Genomic DNA, 18,444 nt, shown 5'->3' on the forward strand with positions numbered 1-18,444 from the left:
CTCGACTGTCTCAAACATCTCGCCGATCCGCATACCTGAACTCCCAATGGCACACGAAAGCGCCCCGAAAAGAGTGCGACACAGCCTACCAGCCGTTTTGATGCGTGCTGGTACTTCAAAAGGTCTCTTCATCCATCGTCACGACTTGCCATCTTCCCAATCAGCATGGGCTGGCCCATTACTTGCCGCCATGGGCTCCCAAGGCTCAGACGCTCGACAGATTGACGGAGTAGGAGGGGCGACTTCAACGACTTCCAAGGTTGCAGTTGTTTCGCCATCGTCACGAATGGGCGTCGATATCGATTACACATTTGTACAAGTAGCAGTGGGTCAGGAGGCGGTCGACTTCAGCGGAAACTGTGGAAACATGTGCGCTGGTGTTGGACCATTTGCGCTACAAGAGGGATTAGTGCGTGCAAGTCCCGGAGAGAAGACGGTAAGTCCTCCTATTGTAATTGAGACGGATAGGATACTCATTCTTCTTTAGCTCGATGTACGGATCTTCAATACGAACACTTCGCGGCTCATTGTCGATACCGTTCAGATAGACGAGGACGGGTCGTTTGATGAAGACGGAGACTTCGCGATACCAGGCGTCAAGGGAACCGGAAGCGAAGTAAAAGTGGCCTTTGTGGATCCTGCAGGGAGCATGACCGGAACTCTCTTTCCTACGGGGAGACGGTGTGATACTATTCATGTGAAAGGACAAGACGGCAATCGCTTCTCGGTCAAGACGACGTTGATAGACGCAGCGAATCCTTTCATCCTAGTCGACGAACGAACATTACCGCCAAATCTAAGGAGAGGGAGCAAAGACACCGCCGTCTACCTCGAGGACATGGAGTCAATACGATGTACTGGCGCCGTTTTGATGGGCCTTGCTTCTGATATAGACGCCGCTGCAAAGGTCCGCGGCACACCGAAGCTGGCTATCGTTTCATCTCCTCAACCAGATGGCCATGGCCGGGAAGACACGCCGGACGTTCATGTCCAGGCTTTCAGTATGGGCAAACCCCACCCGAGCCTGCAACTCACAGGCGCGGCATGCTTGGCGTCGGCAGTGTGCATAGAAGGTACCGTAGCCCACGGACTTGCGTCCGGCGGCAAAGTACAGTCCTCCTGGCAGTCGTCTTCACCTGAGCGGACTCCGAGTCCCTGCTCAGACTCTGATGGTAGCTCTTCGGATCTTCTGCCGAGCCAGCGGAGAGTCTGTCTTTCGCATTCGAGCGGGTCGATCAAGGTTGATGTTCTGGCAACCAGCTCGGAATCGTTTGCTTTTGTGGATAGGTGCGTTGTCTCGCGGACTGCTCGGCGGTTATTCGAGGGGAAGGTGTATTATTACTCAAGTAGCGTTTGATCCAGGTAAATCCAAATACTACAAGATGATCATAAGGAAATTGCGCAGGCTTCAGCCACAGCTGTAGAGTTCGAGAAAGGCTGGTGCATGACATCACACGCAGGGCTACGGAAAAGCGCGCCATCACTTGATCGTGCAGCGGACACGTACCTGCCAAGCCGTCACTCGACGCTGCGAGAAGCCGACACATGGTAGGCAACACAACACTAAGCCACAAATAGAGGTTACATTGAGTGTTTCAAAACGGAACACGTCGTCAGATGGGTCTAGTGCTGTGAAGTCAAACAGTAGTTCGTGTGAAAGTGGTGACCAGACGCTCGATGAAGACCCCTGCTCGAGAGTACCGGTGCTTTGACGTTTTGGTCCATCATCGACATTCAGCAACACCATCCCCAACGACAACCCGCAATCGACTCGCCATTTCCTTGTCTCGTCCCGCTCGCCAATCAAAGACGCATTATTACCGCTAGCACCAATGCGATAATCCACGGCGACGAGCATCTTTTCCCACGCTAGCTCTGGACGGATAGGCCACGTTGGACCGCGGCGCAACAGTCGACTCCTGGCCATGCCAACATGTCAAAAGCATCCACGTCCTCATTGCCCCTCTACAATGCCGCGGGCCTGCCCTCCAAGTCTTCGCGGCCCTCTTCGCCCATGCTGCAGCCGCCAGAAGCCATCCAGCGCAGCACCACGCCCTCAGTACGCCATGCGCTCCGGAGTTTTGGACACGCCGCTGACACGTGTGAATAGTCAATAACATCCGCCCATTCCCTCCTCTCGGCACAGGACACGGCCCAGAAGCTCTCCACGTCGATTACACATGGCCTCTCTGCCTCGGACGCCTCGGCGCGCATCCACACTCACGGCCTCAACGAACTCCCCCACGAAGAGCCCGAACCGCTCTGGCTCCGCTTCCTCAAGCAATTCAAGGAGACGCTGATCTTGCTGCTGCTCGGGTCCGCTGCTGTATCCCTCATACTGGGCAACTTGGATGATGCTGTGAGCATTGCTGTGGCTGTAACCATCGTGGTGACAGTGGGCTTCGTGCAGGAATACCGCTCGGAGAAGTCAATTGAGGCGCTGAACCAGCTGGTTCCGCATTCGGCACACATCATTCGCGCTGGGGTCGAGCAACCGCGGAACAGTCGCATACCGAATGGCACGGCAACTGACGACGTCGAGTTGGAGAATCTGAAGGACACCACTTCGGCCTTGTCAGCTGCGGAGCGGAAGTCTACTACCATATCGGCGACGTTGTTGGTACCTGGCGACCTCGTCCTCTTCCACACTGGAGACCGCATACCCGCCGACATTCGCATCACGCACGCGGCAGACCTCAGCATCGACGAGTCGAACCTCACCGGAGAGAACGAGCCTGTCTCCAAGTCGCCAGACACCATCACACCCCCGCCGGGCTTACAACGGCCATCTTCACCTTTCTACGCGTCCGAAGCCGCAGGAACGGTCGGCGCTGATATACGACTGAATGATCAGAAGAACATTGCTTTCATGGGTACATTGGTTAGATCGGGTTACGGACAAGGAATCGTCGTCGGTACAGGAGGCAACACGGAGTTTGGTGCCATTTCTGCATCTCTACAACAGATCGAAAGCCCGCGGACGCCTCTACAACTTTCCATGGACCGTCTGGGCAAGGATCTGAGTTACATGTCTTTTGGAGTCATTGCCTTGATTGGTCTGGTAGGGCTGTGGCGCGGTTGGAAGTTCATTGAGGTCTTCCAGATCGCCGTCTCACTCGCTGTTGCCGCTATCCCCGAAGGACTGCCGATTATTGTCACTGTCACGCTTGCGCTGGGTGTGCTGAGGATGTCCAAACGCGACGCCATTGTTCGACGGCTACCTAGTGTTGAGACGCTGGCTTCTGTCAATGTCGTGTGTACTGACAAGACGGGTGAGTCAACCATTCTTCGCGCATGCGACATTTACTGACTTGGACCAGGCACGTTGACCACGAACCATATGACCGTTACGAAAATATGGCATTTTGACGAAGCAGCACCGATTGACGTGAAAACGAAGCACGACTCCACGGACCTCGATTCGCCGACCCGCAACATACTACGAATTGGCAACATTGTCAACAATGCCCGCTTGTTGAGCGACCAGGCAGCCTCGGCGTCCACGGCAGCGGTACTTTCTTCGACTCTAGGAGGCGACGACAATACAGCTGCCAAGAGCCGATGGGTCGGTCAACCCACCGATGTCGCGCTCTTAGACCTAATGGACGCTTTTGGGGAAGACGACATCCGGGAAAGACTCGGCGAACGCAAGTTCGAGACACCGTTCAGCTCCGAGAGGAAGTGGATGGGGGTCGTCGTTGGCGGTAATTCTGGCAACCTCACCCCTGGATCTGAACACGCATACATCAAAGGCGCACTGGAACGGGTTCTGGACCGCTGTGATACGTATGTAACGGCACAAGGGAAAGAGGTGGCACTGGATCAAGCACGCAAGCAAGAAGCGATGAAGGCCGCCGATGCAATGGCGCAAGAAGGCTTACGTGTGCTCGGCTTCGCAAGCGGTGCATCCAAAATGAAAAAGAGGAATGCCAGTGGTACAGCCTCACCTGCACCATCCACCAGCTCGGCGCTTGGTGATGATGAACAGTACCGTGGTCTTGCGTTCGCTGGCTTGGTTGGCATGAACGATCCGCCGCGTAAGGGTGTAGAGAGAGCCATTCGGAGACTCATGGCCGGCAAAGTCAAGGTTATCATGATCACAGGAGATGCAGAGACCACAGCAGTCGCCATCGGCAAGAGTCTGGGTATGCCAATTATGCCAAACTCAGCACTTGGACGCTCAGTCATTCGTGGTGACGAACTGGATCACATGAGCGAGGAAGAGCTTGCCCAGGCTATTTCGACAACCTCGATCTTTGCGCGAACTAGTCCTGAGCACAAGATGAAGATTGTCCGAGCACTACAATCACGAGGCGATGTTGTGGCAATGACTGGTGATGGTGTCAACGACGCGCCTGCACTCAAGAAAGCAGATATCGGTATCTCCATGGGTCGACTGGGCACGGATGTCGCCAAAGAGGCCGCAGACATGATTCTGACAGATGACAACTTTGCGACCATCCTCAATGCGATCGAAGAGGGCAAGGGCATCTTTTACAACATCCAAAACTTCCTTACCTTCCAACTCAGCACCAGCGCGGCAGCACTGAGCTTGGTACTCCTTAGCACATTCCTCGGCTTCCAGAATCCGCTCAATGCCATGCAGATTCTGTGGATCAGTGAGTTTCTCTACTCCCGTTCTCATTGATATCTACTAACAATCACCTCCAGACATCCTCATGGACGGCCCACCCGCACAGTCCCTCGGTGTAGAACCGGTCGATCCAGCCGTCATGGCGCTACCTCCACGCCCACGCCACGCCCGCGTCCTAACTCGCCCACTCATCCAACGTGTCCTCCAATCCGCCACCATCATCATGCTCGGCACCCTCACAACCTACTACCTCGAAATGTCCACCGACAACCTTGTCACCGCCCGCGACACAACCATGACCTTCACCTGCTTCGTTCTCTTCGATATGTTCAATGCACTGACCTGTCGCTCCTCCAGCAAATCCGTTCTTGCAGGCGAGATTGGTGTCTTCGACAACAAGATGTTTAATTACGCCGTCGCGGGCAGTTTGCTCGGACAGCTGGCTGTCATTTACTTCCCGCCGCTGCAAAGCGTTTTCCAGACTGAGGCTCTGGGTTTGGGCGATCTCGCCCATCTTGTTGCGGTGGCGAGTTGTGTGTTTTGGGCTGATGAGGGGAGGAAATGGTATGTTAGGTGGAAGGGACGGAGAGGGTATGGTGGGGGGTACAGTACTGTTGTTTGAGTATAGAGCGTTGGGTAGAATATGGCGGTGTAGAAGCGTTAGAGCGCGCAATGGAAGTTGCTGTTGTCAATGATGTGTTTAGTGCGTACATTCATGCTGTGCGGAACGCAGATATGCGGACTTCAATGTGGTGTCGACAGATTCGCCGAAATGAAGCGCATGCACTCATCTCCGTAGGAAGACTTCGTCTCATGTGCGAACGATGCTCTCGCGAGAACTCACCGAGAGCCCGACCATGCACCTGCTCCTGCAGGCCATATAAAAGCCACATCTCTCTCTTCTTCCTCCACTCTTCACTCATTCTACTTCCTTGGGATTTTCTACAGAAGTCAGAGTTGTCCATGGACATGTGTTTCCCCTGGGAACCAAAACCCAAAACATCCTGTGTATGTCCACTTGTGCAAAGTCCACAAAACGAGTTTCGAGATCGCCATGTATCGCCGATGTGAAAGCCAAAAACGCCTGACAAAGCCTTCATGACCTGTCTCGCGCTCTTGGGCTCATCCACAGTAGACATGAATTCTGTCGAGTGGTCGATACTTTCGTTTTTTGTACACCACCATAACTGGTGAGACACCAAAACCTGCGATTCAAGCACTGATGGTGTTGGCTTTCTGGCCACCAAATTACCTCGATGGTTATCTTATGACTGCGCTGGCGACTGTGGACGATATCAAAACAGGTCCAGGAACAGGTCGATGAGAGACACTTATCGACTGAGCTAAACAAAATGGACATGAAGCTCTCGATGTGCGGTGCGCGACTGGACCAAAAATAACACAAACCATACTCATGTGTTGAGGTGGGCCTTGCGCAGTATAAAGCTTCGCTCTCTTGCCGACTATCACATATTCCTTACATCTTTCTTATATTGCGCGCTATCGAAGACCGAGAGCAAATCTTCTTATGAGCTTGCTCTGCGTGGAACAAAACCACTGCCGATAGAAACATGTCTGTTCGAACGCTTCTCCAGAGCTGGTAACTCTGTGCTCAGTCGCTTTGAGGACTCTGAGTTTGTCGAAAAGACGGTGCATGTTTTCTGAAGAGCGAGAATATCAAGAGCATGTCGAAACATATCCATTAGTAAGTCATGTCTCTTGATTCGAGGTTCTGGCAGTATAAATAAAGACGTCTCAGTCGTTTCTAATTCCCTCATCTACACTTGCGCAACTGTGCAGTATCCAAAACAATAATAATTAAAATACAGACAGCAACCACTTCATGGTCTTTCCTTCCCTTCTCTAAAAGGTACTGTAGAGAAGTACATGTTGGTGTGGTGCAGTCCAGAGGACTCTCTACCTTTAGCCACACATCCACGCTACCCGATAAAAGTCTAGCCAGGGTCTATCCATGTGTATCATATAGTACACGGGAATGTCATGACAACATTGCGCACCATGCCATGAGCTAAGACCAGAAGGCTATAAGTAGGAAATTGCTACCACCTCATACCAGGGAAAAACTGAACAGGTCTGCAGACTACATTGACCCAAAACCTTGCAAAGAAGGTGACCCAAAGTCAACGTAGGCTCCAGGCTGTTCAGCTTTTCCCTAGGTTGGCGTGCTACCACACTTTCCACCTTCCTTACTCCCTGACTATCGGCTTCGCCAATCTCCAAAACTCATTCGTTTGTCCCTATGTTTGTCCGCCTCTGATATCAGAGTGTTGTTCCAAAAAAAAGCATATTTGTGACGACAGTATCAAAAACGGAACGAACTCAAGACATGAGCAGTCGGCGTTGGCCCAGACGTTTCGTATTATCGACAAGTTCAGAAGGTTGTATCATGCTCTGTGGTCTTCATAACTTTCAGGCAGAACCCGCTCATAGCTGCTTTATACACGCATTCTACTCTATAAAATACATACGAAAAGTGCTGAAATATCTAATCTAAAGAGACAAAACTCAGCGTCATGAAGAAAGGCCCCCTATGCACTTCTCAAAGATGCTCCTTCCACCGAAAGTCACGTCCTTTGGATACTACTCCAAAATCAAATCGAGATCAACAAGTGTTCTTGCTACGTTCCAAGACTGCCGCATCTCTTCAAAATCTCAAAGGGGGCTGGGTAACGCATGCGACTAGCGTCTCCGGACATCTACACAAACTCTCGTCCCTCTCTTCTCACCATCTTCCAATACCATACATCTCTCTCCTTATTCACAAAAGCAGTTTGTACACAGCCCTATGTGGAGAAGGGAGAGAGGTGTGTCTACCAAAACAAAAAACACTTTCGAGATCTGTAACATGTGGCTTGCTCTCTTTGTGCGTCTCAAAACTTCGACGGACGGATTCTATGCTGTTCTGCCGTCCAAATTCCGTATAAGACTACACCATGTGCTCTCACCATATACATTTCCTACATATCTATCTCCAAAAGCCGATCTGGCAATGAACATGTTTGCGACTAGCGTCATTAGGTATTTATATAAAGATCCGTTGCGTCCTTACACCTCTTCAACCCAACTTACATTTACAAATCAATACCAAAACTTAAGGCTGTACAACTGATGTGGAGAAGGGAGAGAGACGTGCGTACGAAAAACATAGCAGCACGACTTATGTCGTTCGTTCTCTCCGTGCGTCTGAAAACTAGCCTACGTATTCCTCATGTTGTCCTGTCGTCCAAAATACAACAAAAGACCATGCCATGTGCTCTCCACACCCAGCACGCCCGTAGTGTATTTGTAAAAGCGCAGGCAGCAAGAAACATGTCTGCGACTAGCGTGCCTGGATTTCTATATAAATCCTTCGTTGCGATCTCAATCAATCCTCAGAACAGTACTCACTTCAAGTACCAAAAACGAACTTCTCGCATCGATGTGATGGAGGAGAGGAGGAATCTAGGCTGACCAAAAGAGTCCTTCTACAATTACATGTGTTGTTTCCAGCTCTCGGTTCTAACGACTTCGTAGTCTGTGCCTTCCTGTCGCTTCGAAAAAAACTTTGAGTACCAGAAGCGATGTGAACTCGCGTTATGAAAGGAGATGAACGTTGAGTCGTCGCTTTCGTGCGAGAGATGTCAGAACAGAGGATGCATGGGAAACAAGGGTGATGATGACGATAATCATCATCATCGTGACATGGGAATGTACGTGAACCTTTGATTTTTGCCGGTCGACTTGACCAATGACGATGTGCCAGCTGCTTCCCTCGAAAGCACTTGGGGTACTTGAACACTATCGCCTTATTACCAGGAGGGCAAGAGCCACATCTAGAAGAGGCGGCGTCTCCCAGCGTATGCTCGCGCTCTGTAGTGCCTTCCAACGCCCTAGCTGTTCGCTTCTTCCGGTGTAATAGGGCATCGCGTATCGCAAGCCATGTCGCTACCATATCTTCCTCTTCTGATCCGAGAAGCCCCCTCATATCAACTCAACATCTCCCGTACCACACCCCACACACCAAGCCCTCACCGCACTCCATCTCACAACCCAGACATCCCCCCTCTTCATCTCAAACCGCCGATCTGTTCCTTCCACGAATATCTCTCCCACATCGCGCAAAGCCCTGACAAAGACCGCTTTGTCCTCGTCGGGCTTATCAATCATGCTTATGCCACCCGTGGTATCATCGAGCCGTTGTAGCGACGCCGGGAACTGCGAGAGGAAGGAGGATGTGTAATGCGAGGAGAGGAGCGCTTGATGCGACGTCAGGTATTGGTGTTCGGATGGGGAGAGGAGCGGCGAGGTCGTTTCGAGGGAGGCCGTATGTAGCGATTGGATGTGTAGAGGGTGTGCGTCGATCTGCAAACGTGGTGTCAGTATTGCTGTACAGATTGGCAACAAGACAGGACAGGACCATACCTTTTTTATCCTCGCCCTCAGAAAACTGCGAACCAAGAACTTGAACCGCTCAAGCTCCGTCTGTATAATGATGAGCTTGAAATTCGTCTTCGGGTTCATGTCACCCGTCTGGTCTTCGACAAGTTCAATCTGGCTGCGTCATTAGCTACCTTGTGTTGCGTAAGCTGCAGTCTTCCGCGCGCTCACCTGTCTCCTAATCCGCTCCAACACCCTCTCCATGAGCTCCTCAGGCCACGGTAATATCTCGGGCGCAACCCTCTCCGCGACCCAACACCGCGTCAATTCCTGCAGATCGCGTGTCTCTCTTGGCGTGGAGTCGACCGAGACCTCCGCGAGAAGGTCGTCGATGTCCATTGTACCGCTCAACACAGCTCTTTGCTTTTGTCGGAACTCAAGGGTCGTATCGGTCGGGTACGTAAGTCGCGTGTCTGCCGTGTCTCACGCGCGCGTGTATCGTGGCGGCACCGAGATCGAGGTAAGGCGGGGTGATGGGATCAAAGGTAAGCAATCGGCAGGCACCCGAAGACCTGCGGCTGGATGCAAGACAGAGATCTGAAGTATGTCTCGGGCCGGATGCATGCGTGTGTTGGCTTGCAGCGAGCGTGCATGCAGATTGCAGATGTTTGGTGGGGCAGGGATGCGCGATGCGGGGATCGCTTACAACTAGCGCCGACGCGTCCCAGTTTGGTTCCGACGCGTCTTGACACCTCAGGAAAAGCAGGCTACACATGTATGACGCCTTGGTAGGGGCTAAGGGTGCAGCTATCAACGGCCGTCGCTACCGCTGTATTTCAATATGAACCATTGCTAGTGTCTGGCTCAACATATAAACCGTGCATGCATTAGTTTGATGATACATCGTGGTTTCTTCATCAGCATAATGGTACAGGTGGAGCAATCTGATGAGATTTCGTTGTTGTTTCTAGCTTGGTCGACTGCAGGGCATCCTCAAGCCAGCCTTCGTCCATCCGCATTACAGGTATGTACAGCACATTACCTCCTCATGTTCCTTTCTGTAGACGTGTACGAACCAGAGAATAGAAGTAGGTAAAGGCAAATAGATACCTGAAAGAGTCGCGCGAAGGGTGATACAAGAGAAGCCAAGGAGTTCAGTCTGTGTGATGTAGAGAATGATACCAAATGAATTGTATTAAGGAAAGGGCAGTAGATGCCGTGTGGGTGATTAATGCTCTGGAGGCACGTAGACCTGTTTGTGTACTTGGTTTCGTAATGATTCTTAGATACTTGTTCTGAAGAACATGTGCAGGCAATGTTTCAGCGCTGCAAGGCCAGGAGAGATCCGTCTGAGGATGGGTAATAGTAACAAAGGAAATGAAGAAGCTCGCGAGGCAGCCTTCTTTGGACTGCTCAACGCTCGCCGTAGACAAGATGGGTATCCAGCGTTCCCTATCAAGAAATGTGAACTTTTGTCCGGGCCCACAGCTCCGCGACAAGGGGTATAGAAAAGAAACGGGGAGACACCCCAAAGATCAGATGCAGACTGTTGCCGCTGTGCAAAGATTCCGAGAGTGATGCAAGCCAAATGAAATCGCTCGAACGCCCCGGAATGGAAAAGGACCAAACGCCAATGCTGTGGGGATCCAATGCTACGCAGCAATCATCCATAACGCCGTGAATCAATCCGCCATGAGTTAGTTTAGTTTCGTTATAGTGTTGGTTGTTCGTTGTGCAGGCTTAATAAGAAGCCATGCGACGGGAAGCGGCGGTGACACGTCCGACTTCCAGGGAGTCATTGCCGAGGGCGAAGATATTGTTTCCAGATCTTGACCGGCCCATGGCTGTAGGGCTGTCTTCCATCTGGCAGTGCTGCCCGAAGGTGAAGGTGGTAGCACGGTTGAGTTTGGCACGCGACTTGAACTTGAGCTTGTTGAGGCCACGTTCACATGATTGTTCATGCTCTTTGGCATCCATGCGAAGGTAGTTTTGGGGGTAGCAGCGAGTGGCGTGTGAATGGTAGAAGGAGCTGTATCCGCCGTCGAGGATGTACACTTCAGGGAATGAAAGATGAGGGTATTGATGCGCGTTCTCTTTGCGATCTTGCGAGCGAACAAACTTGGCCCTGGTGTTGTTAGTGAATGACCAAAGCCGAAAGATGAGATGAACTTACATTAGAGGAGCACGATGCGCAGAGTACTCGCAGTGAAGGACCAACAAAGTGTTCTCGCTAGACGGGGCCTGGAAGAGACGCTCGGCAAGCTTCTCCTTGTCACAGAAGTTCAATGCACCTTCAATGTGTCCACCATTGTATTCGTACTCGAAGCGGCAGTCAATGACGACCTTGTTGTCATACAAGTGATCATAAGCACCATCCAGCACTTCTACTAATGTCTCGTGGGTGATGCGAGGGAGACTCTCTGGCTCAGTAGTGGTGAAGTGGGGAAGCTTGAGAGTGTTGGCATCATCGACATCCATCACAGACTGGAGCCCACTGGGCTGGTAATCATCCTGTTCTTGCTTGGCATTCATGACTTCACCGGGGCTTTCGAACATGCTTAACGATCTGCGGAACTTGCTGGGACGACGAGAAGGAGGACCGGCGGGTTTCCTGACGGCGGCAAGGGGGGAACCATTGGCACGGGCGGCAGTAGAGTTGAGAGAGAAAGGCTTGGGTTTTGAAGCGAAGAGAGAGCCGTTGGAAGTAGGACGACGTTCTTGGGGAGGCGAAGCAGTGAAGCACTCGTCCAAGCTGAGTGAAGACGAGTTCCGGGTGAAGTCACCGCAGCCAAACTGGAAGGCGGACAGCGGAGTGCTCGATGGCTTGTCTTGGTCCTTGAACGACACAGTGTTAGTGGAGTAGTTCTTGTGGCGCGCAAGAGAGGGCCTGAGAAGATTGGACTTTCGGCGGTCGGCGGCTGACACGGGTCGGGGAACCTCGAGCGAGGGCGTAGAGTATGTGGGTGGGGTGGGCAGCTCGTCACACGGGGTGAGCATGTCGCTGTCGGAGCCGGGGGTCACCTCTGGGGAGGGAGAGGGTAGGGGCAGGCAGCGGTCGTTGATGAAGCTGAAGGGAGCCTTGTGGGGAAGAGGCGAGATGTCCATGGAGTCTGGTGCAAAGCCAGGCGAGGATGAGGGAATTGGCGGAGTCGTAACGCCTTCCCATCGAGCCAATGGGGTCGTGGTTTCTGTTTGTGCCTGTTAGCCCTTGTGCTTCCAGTTTGGAGTGCGCAGCCACTTACCCCGGGTGTCGATCTGGTGAAAGAGATTCGACGTGAAGAGCGACCGACGCGGCGTGGCGAGCTGGGGGCTGAAACAAGCGCGTTAGTGTGCTGCCAATATCAAAGAGACAAAGGAGGGATTGTACCTCTGGTCCATGTGCAGGTTGCTCGACATGTCGGCGGCCAGGCTGGTGGTGGGTGACGAGCCTCGCATGGGCTGCAGAGTGAAGTAGTCTCCCCCACTCTTCTTCATGCTGAGGTCGCGGAAGTTGAAGCTCTTGGGGCCCAGGCTGTGTGCTCCTCCAAACAGCGGCTTCGACTGCGGCAGGTCACGGCGGTATCCCCAGGGGCCGGGAATGGGCGGCGGGTGCATGGCGGCGAGCGGCGAGGACATCTCCATGGTGGATTGGTTTCGTGTTGGTCGTGGCTATCGTCGTACCGGGCAACGGGCGGAGCGAGCGTTTGCACGTCGGGTCTGAAGTGATGTCGGACGGGAGGATGCAATACTGGCGATAAGCATACAAGACAGGAAAGCTAATTCCAATCTGTGAAGATGCTGGTGGTGATGGTGTCGATGTCGGTAGAGATGCTACAGGCGGGCTCCGGACATGGGCGAGGCTGAGGCTGGGAGGCTCCGGGAGAGGGTCGGCAGGTGGATGGTGAACGAGGTAGCTCTTGCCGTAGTGATACTGGCGATAACCGTCGTCCAAGATCCGCTCAGCCAACTTAAGAGGGGATTGGGCCTTCTTGGGGACGAGAAGGGTAGAGAAGAGAGAAGCGGAGCCCGGTCACGCACTGGATTTGAGCATGCCGTGGTTGCTGGGGTAGCCCGCTGCTGGGCCAGGTTAGGGCCGACGACCAGGGCGTGGGCTTGAGAGCTAGGCGCTTGCACACACCGGAGGCCTCACTGCTCAGCACGGGACAAAGAATACTGGGGACTGGAGTTTGCTTGCCCGGCTATGCACCCACGCCCAAGCGGTGCTGTTGATCCGCAGCCTCTAATTCCGCCGCAGGTACACCGGCCCATGATTTGATCGCGATCCCACGCGTAGGCTGTCGCGTAGTCGTCGTGCAGCTGCAGCTAAGTCACGCTGCACGCCCGTAAACAACCGTTCGCAGCTGTTCCACCTCGCGCAGTACCCATTGAATAGCAGCACGGCACGGCATCACGGCCACACTGCTCCAACGCGCGCTGCTTCAGTCCGGCCTCGATCTCAGATAAAGCTCGACAAAGCAGCCAAAGCGCACTCCTGCCATGGTTGCCAGAGAAGCAATTGCCTAGCTCGGCACGGGTCAGACGCAAGCGGAATGGATGCTCCCTGTAAGCCCAGCACGATACGTGAAACCATACGTTCGCTCTCCGCCTAAACTCGCGCCGCCGAGAGAATTTCTCCCTTCGGGGTGGTTCTGCGTGGGCTGCGTGGAGCGTCTAGCCGTCCTGCGTAACGTACCAACCGTCTCCCAGGGAAACCAGCTGCACTCGCTACCGAACGGCGACCCCTCTCTGCCCACCGTCTACACTATCGTGACTATCCAGATTCTATGCACGCTACGGCAGAGCGCTGGCTAGATTCGGCATCATCTACCCCATCTCCAGCCTCGTTCACGAAGCGCGAGCTGTTTTGATCAGGCAAGCTCGGTCTGCATCTGCGCATGCTTTCGTCATCGTACGGCCCAGCGACGAGGCTTGGCGTCGCTGCCAGGGAACCGCCTCGCTGTAACATGGCTTGCACGCGTCGCCATTGGCTGCCTCCTCTGTCGGCGACTCATTGGGCGGGCGGGAGATTTTCAGACTGTATTCGGTGCAGCGAGACCGACGTCGCAGGCGCCGCTGGCTTGACGACGTGAGCTCACCCCGGCCCGTTCGCCCTCTGATCCCCTTAGCCCTAAGCGGCTGCATAAAACAGGAATGGCTCCATCCAACGCGCTACCGCTCTAGTCCCGTGCTCGCGATCGAGCTCTCCCCTCTGGGATCGCGATGGCGACATGTTGCAAACGTCATAGGCAATAAGGCTGAGATGAACTGCCAACTTTGCTATTCTCGGCCGCCTGTTTGCGCCTACTGCTGCAAACCAGTTCAGACAACTGTCGACCTGTCGACCACCGACCCTCGCTAGGAGCCGCAACAACATGACAACAACAACAGACGTCAGCGCAGACCCGACATGGCTTTCGGAGAGGCCGGGGGCCGCTGTCATAGTTGCTGTGGTGCCATTTAGAGGCGAGCTGAGTCGCTGTTCGAGAACGGCGGCTCTGCCCACCACACGTCTGCACAAAACCTTCATAACGGCACACGATCGGCTGGACCCCACCACCAACGGGCTGACCCCTCCTTTTGTGGACCGCCAGACACACGACAAGCCTTCGCACGGCCAACCTGTGGCGCTTGTTGCAAGCGCCTCGAAAAACCATCGTCTCGTCGCCAGGTGCGACGCGTCGAGCTTCGTATACACAAACAACCGACTTCGCGCCATCACCTGACCTAAATAGGTGAAGGCGAGTCTCACCACAGGGTCTGCGTCATATACCCCAGACCTCGGGACCCGCTTCACGACGCCGCCAGAGCAGGCCTCGCGTTTCGAGACCCTGAAAATCTGCACTCTCGTCACTGGTGGCAGCTTAGCCGTAACTCTTTGTCATGGTGTCTCGTCGTCCACATCGTGTCAGCACCTGGCCGGACGCATCCGACATGATGTGCAGTAAGAGCTTCATCATGGTGGACACTCTGTGTGAAGAAAAACTCTGCCCATGATTCTCAAGACACATCGCGGGACATGTTTCGGGCCCGAGGGTCACTCACCATGAAAACCCAGACAGCTCCTGGAGCTCCTTGAAGCGTTCACCAGTATCAGCCATCTCGGAAATTCAATCCCTTGCGTCGCGTGCATCCCGTTCTCGGCCAGCACGTTGCACATCAGACCCTCTTTCGTGTGACAAAGGATTCACTTATAGTTACTATAGTAATGTACCTCGAGGGTTCGGCGTCCAACAAGAAGCACGGGTTTCACATCGATGCATGCGGCGCCTTCGCTTGCGGCCTGGCGTTTTCGGAAGGTGCGATTCCTGAGACAACGCGGGACGCTGTGACATGCGCTTTCCCTTTCAGCCTGTGACTGCGGGGACATCCGGTGAGCATCCGCATCGTCAGATTCAGATTACCACCACAAAGAAGGGTGTATTTAAATCTGCAACGCGGTTTCGTCTTCCCGCGGGGTACATCCTCATGATTTTCCAAACATACCCTCGCGCATATCGTCCGTTGCCAATCTTTGCGACTCATCCCTCCGCATGACGGTGTGGTTTTGCCCGGCGCCTTTCGCATTTGCAACACTGTTGCCATGGCGATGCATGGGGTCAGACGCGCCTCATGTGTACCCAGCCGGTCCCTCTTTGCACAACTCTATTCGTATCATCCGAATACCCTCAAGAGTCAGTAAATTATGAGCATCCGAGCAAACTTTTCAAAATGTGCAAAAGGGGGTGGAGTTTGTGGCAGAGGCACCGACCATGCAATCTGCGATATCGATAGGAAAACCTCACCGCCTGCTCCTTTTCTTAGTGAACACGGTAGACAGTAACCTCACAGAGCAAGACTGGGATATTTAATGACTGGTAAGCCCGCTTCATTCTTACAACAGGCAACTTGCGTTGCACGTGCTTCGTTTTTGCGGACCTAGATCATGTGATCTGTGTTGAGAGATTGCATCGTGACATCGTCGACAGACTGAAGAGGCTCGGGAGCGGAAATAACCTTGAACCGATCTTTGAGAACACGTTCCTCGCACCCTGGGATGTCGAAACTTTGCTTAGGTGGTGTTCCAGTGGAGAGATTGCCTCCGATGTCATCTTGAGGAAGTACGGGTGTGCTCATCAGGGTCTTTGAGATCACGTCAATTCCATCCCAGGATGCCGAAAGCTTGCTAAATCGAGAGATTGCATCGTCTGTCATTTCGAGGAACTACAGAAGTGGTCATCAGGGTCTTTGAGATCACGCCTCTCCCGCCCTGCGATGCTCAAAGTTTATTTAGATGGTGTTCTAGTCGAGAGATTGCATCGTGAGTCAAATTGAAGAAGCTCGGGAGCGGCTGTCAGGGTCCAGGAGATCACGTCACTCCCATTCTGGAATGCCGAAAGTTTGCTTAGGTGGTCTAGTTGAGAGATTGCATCGTATGGCAATTTGAAGAAGCTCGGAAGCGCATGTAAGGGTCCATGAGATCACGTCACTCCCACCCTTGGAAGCCGGAAGTTTACTTGAATGATGTTCTAGATGCCGCGAGAGAAGGGATCAGAGCCTTGATGCGACCCGTGGAGTCAACTTGACATATCACCCCCACGAACGAAGCAATCAGACGTCCGGCAAGACAGCGGTACAAATTAAACCATGTTGCGCACGATGATTTCAATCTCCCGATGATATATGTCGAGGCGAAGAACCTCTCGGAACAAACATCTACGGTTACATCGCGCTCCGATACACGTCTAATTCTCCCCATTATCATGATTGCTCAAAATATGCCTCACACCCAGGCCATCCCTCGCCCTGTCTTCCTGCTCGACCACGCTCAACGGCAATCCCTTACCAATACCACACAACACGAAGGCCGCCCATTTCCACCTGAACGGGTTGATTGCGATGGTGAATACGAACCAGTAGATGAGCTCCGAGTACGTGAAGAAGTCGAAAGCGCCACCAGGAGCCTTGGTCTTGATGAACCGCGTCATGTCGATCCAGCGCTTCATCCACCAAGTACGCGGTCGAGCGAGAGGGTCGACGAGGTACATGAGTAGGAAGCGCGTATAGATGCCGATGTGGTAGTTGCCGACCGTGCCGATGGCGTTGACGTAGGTGCAGTTGTTTGCGCAGATGGAAGGATGTTCTGGTGGGAAGACCTGGAGGTACCAGTTCGGTGGTTCGTATGGCTCGTTGAAGACCTCGTCTGGGAGGAAGCCTAGGCTTGGACGCTTGTAACCTGTCGCCATGATGACGACGTCGGCTTCGATCAGTTTCTCGGAACCGGGTCCATTCTTGGGGACGCCTCGGGCGCGCTTGTTGAACTTGATGCCGGTGCCAGATTCGTCGTAGCCCAAGATATCGCCACGGAGCCATGATGCTTCACCTGAGCGGATTAGGTCAAGGACTGAGTCGTTCACCATTGGTGTTTCGGTGAAGAGACCCTTTCCGCTGTTGGGTGCTGGTGAAATGTCGTAGAGATCGCGGTAAAAGAAGAGACGGAGGATATACTCCGGAATCCAACTGAAGATGGTCTCCATTCCGAAGATGTTGAAAGCGAGAAGACTGTCGATGAAAGGGTTTCTCGGGATAATCCACTTCTCAGATCGAGCCAGTACGTTGGCGTGTTTTGCTTCTGCGCTGGCGACAAATTCAAGGGCTTCGACGGCTGAGGCACCGCCGCCTATGATGGCGACCTTCTTTCCTTTGGCGACTTTACCGTCGAGTTGCGAACTGTGCCAGATCTCGCCTTTGAAGTGCTCTTGACCGGGAAGTGTTGGCATCTTGGGGTCACCGCATGTGCCAATCGCAGCAATAACGCCGTCGAATCTTCCGTGAGAGGGGTCATTGATGATCCATCGTCCGTGAGGATCTTTGTACACCTTCTCAACCCGCATATTGAACTCCGTCTTACTCTCTAGACCATACCGTTCCCAAAGCGATCTGATTTGTGAGACAATCTGCTGGCGGTCCGGATATCCTTTGCTCCAGTGCACGGAAGGGTGGAATCGGTACATGAGCGAGTGTATTTGTAGACCAGACGTATTGTTCACCCGGCTCCAAATCCCACCAAGGTTCTTCTTGGATCCGGCTTCGAAGATGCGACAATCGAAGCCATGGCCGACAATGTGCGATGCAGCGGATACGCCTGTTAGGCCCGCCCCGATGACTGCGATCTTAGGTCGTACGAGGTTTGCATGCGGTGGCGGCGGTGTTGGCGAGAGTACAAAGTCGAGCACATATTGTGTGACTTCGTAGATGAAGAGAATGGGGTGAGTGAGGAAGTATTTGATGTAGCTCATAAAGTAGCCCATCGTGACGGATGACTTTCTCTCGTTGGGAGAGAAGGGAGATGGAGAGACGGAGGCGAGAAGATGTCTGCGGCGTCTTGATATGCATGACCTTGATCCATTTTACGTGACGTTCAGCTTTTCGCACGGAGCATTGCGGAAACGTGCAGTTTCCGATGTTGTGTTTCGCATATTACGACTTGTGATGTCACGGTGGGCCCGTTGCATTGT

The 18,444-nt window shown here is 53.3% G+C and overlaps 4 protein-coding genes across 4 annotated transcripts; 1 reads left to right on the forward strand and 3 right to left on the reverse strand.

The window, feature by feature from the left end:
* Nucleotides 1-190: 190 nt before the first annotated feature.
* Nucleotides 191-5,216, forward strand: J4E86_006639 (uncharacterized protein; the record flags this gene model as incomplete). Its single annotated transcript, XM_051447165.1, has 6 exons — nt 191-436; nt 488-1,207; nt 1,913-2,059; nt 2,111-3,272; nt 3,321-4,619; nt 4,672-5,216. The coding sequence occupies 6 exons, from the start codon at nt 191-193 to the stop codon at nt 5,214-5,216; spliced, it is 4,119 nt and encodes a 1,372-aa protein (XP_051301650.1).
* Nucleotides 5,217-8,575: 3,359 nt separating this feature from the next.
* J4E86_006640 (uncharacterized protein) lies at nt 8,576-9,370 on the reverse strand (the record flags this gene model as incomplete). The annotated part of the gene is made up of 3 exons (XM_051447166.1): nt 8,576-8,956; nt 9,017-9,145; nt 9,203-9,370. 3 exons carry the CDS (start codon nt 9,368-9,370, stop codon nt 8,576-8,578), a joined length of 678 nt encoding a protein of 225 aa, XP_051301651.1.
* Nucleotides 9,371-10,711: 1,341 nt separating this feature from the next.
* J4E86_006641 (uncharacterized protein) lies at nt 10,712-12,592 on the reverse strand (the record flags this gene model as incomplete). The annotated part of the gene is made up of 4 exons (XM_051447167.1): nt 10,712-11,096; nt 11,145-12,159; nt 12,214-12,281; nt 12,339-12,592. The coding sequence occupies 4 exons, from the start codon at nt 12,590-12,592 to the stop codon at nt 10,712-10,714; spliced, it is 1,722 nt and encodes a 573-aa protein (XP_051301652.1).
* Nucleotides 12,593-16,671: 4,079 nt separating this feature from the next.
* On the reverse strand, nt 16,672-18,237 carry J4E86_006642 (uncharacterized protein; the record flags this gene model as incomplete). The annotated part of the gene is made up of 1 exon (XM_051447168.1): nt 16,672-18,237. One exon carries the CDS (start codon nt 18,235-18,237, stop codon nt 16,672-16,674), a length of 1,566 nt encoding a protein of 521 aa, XP_051301653.1.
* Between the last annotated feature and the right edge of the window lie 207 nt (nt 18,238-18,444).

This window comes from Alternaria arbusti (genome assembly GCF_024043155.1).
Source record: "Alternaria arbusti strain BMP 1465 chromosome Unknown scaffold_8, whole genome shotgun sequence".
Taxonomy (NCBI): domain Eukaryota; kingdom Fungi; phylum Ascomycota; class Dothideomycetes; order Pleosporales; family Pleosporaceae; genus Alternaria; species Alternaria arbusti.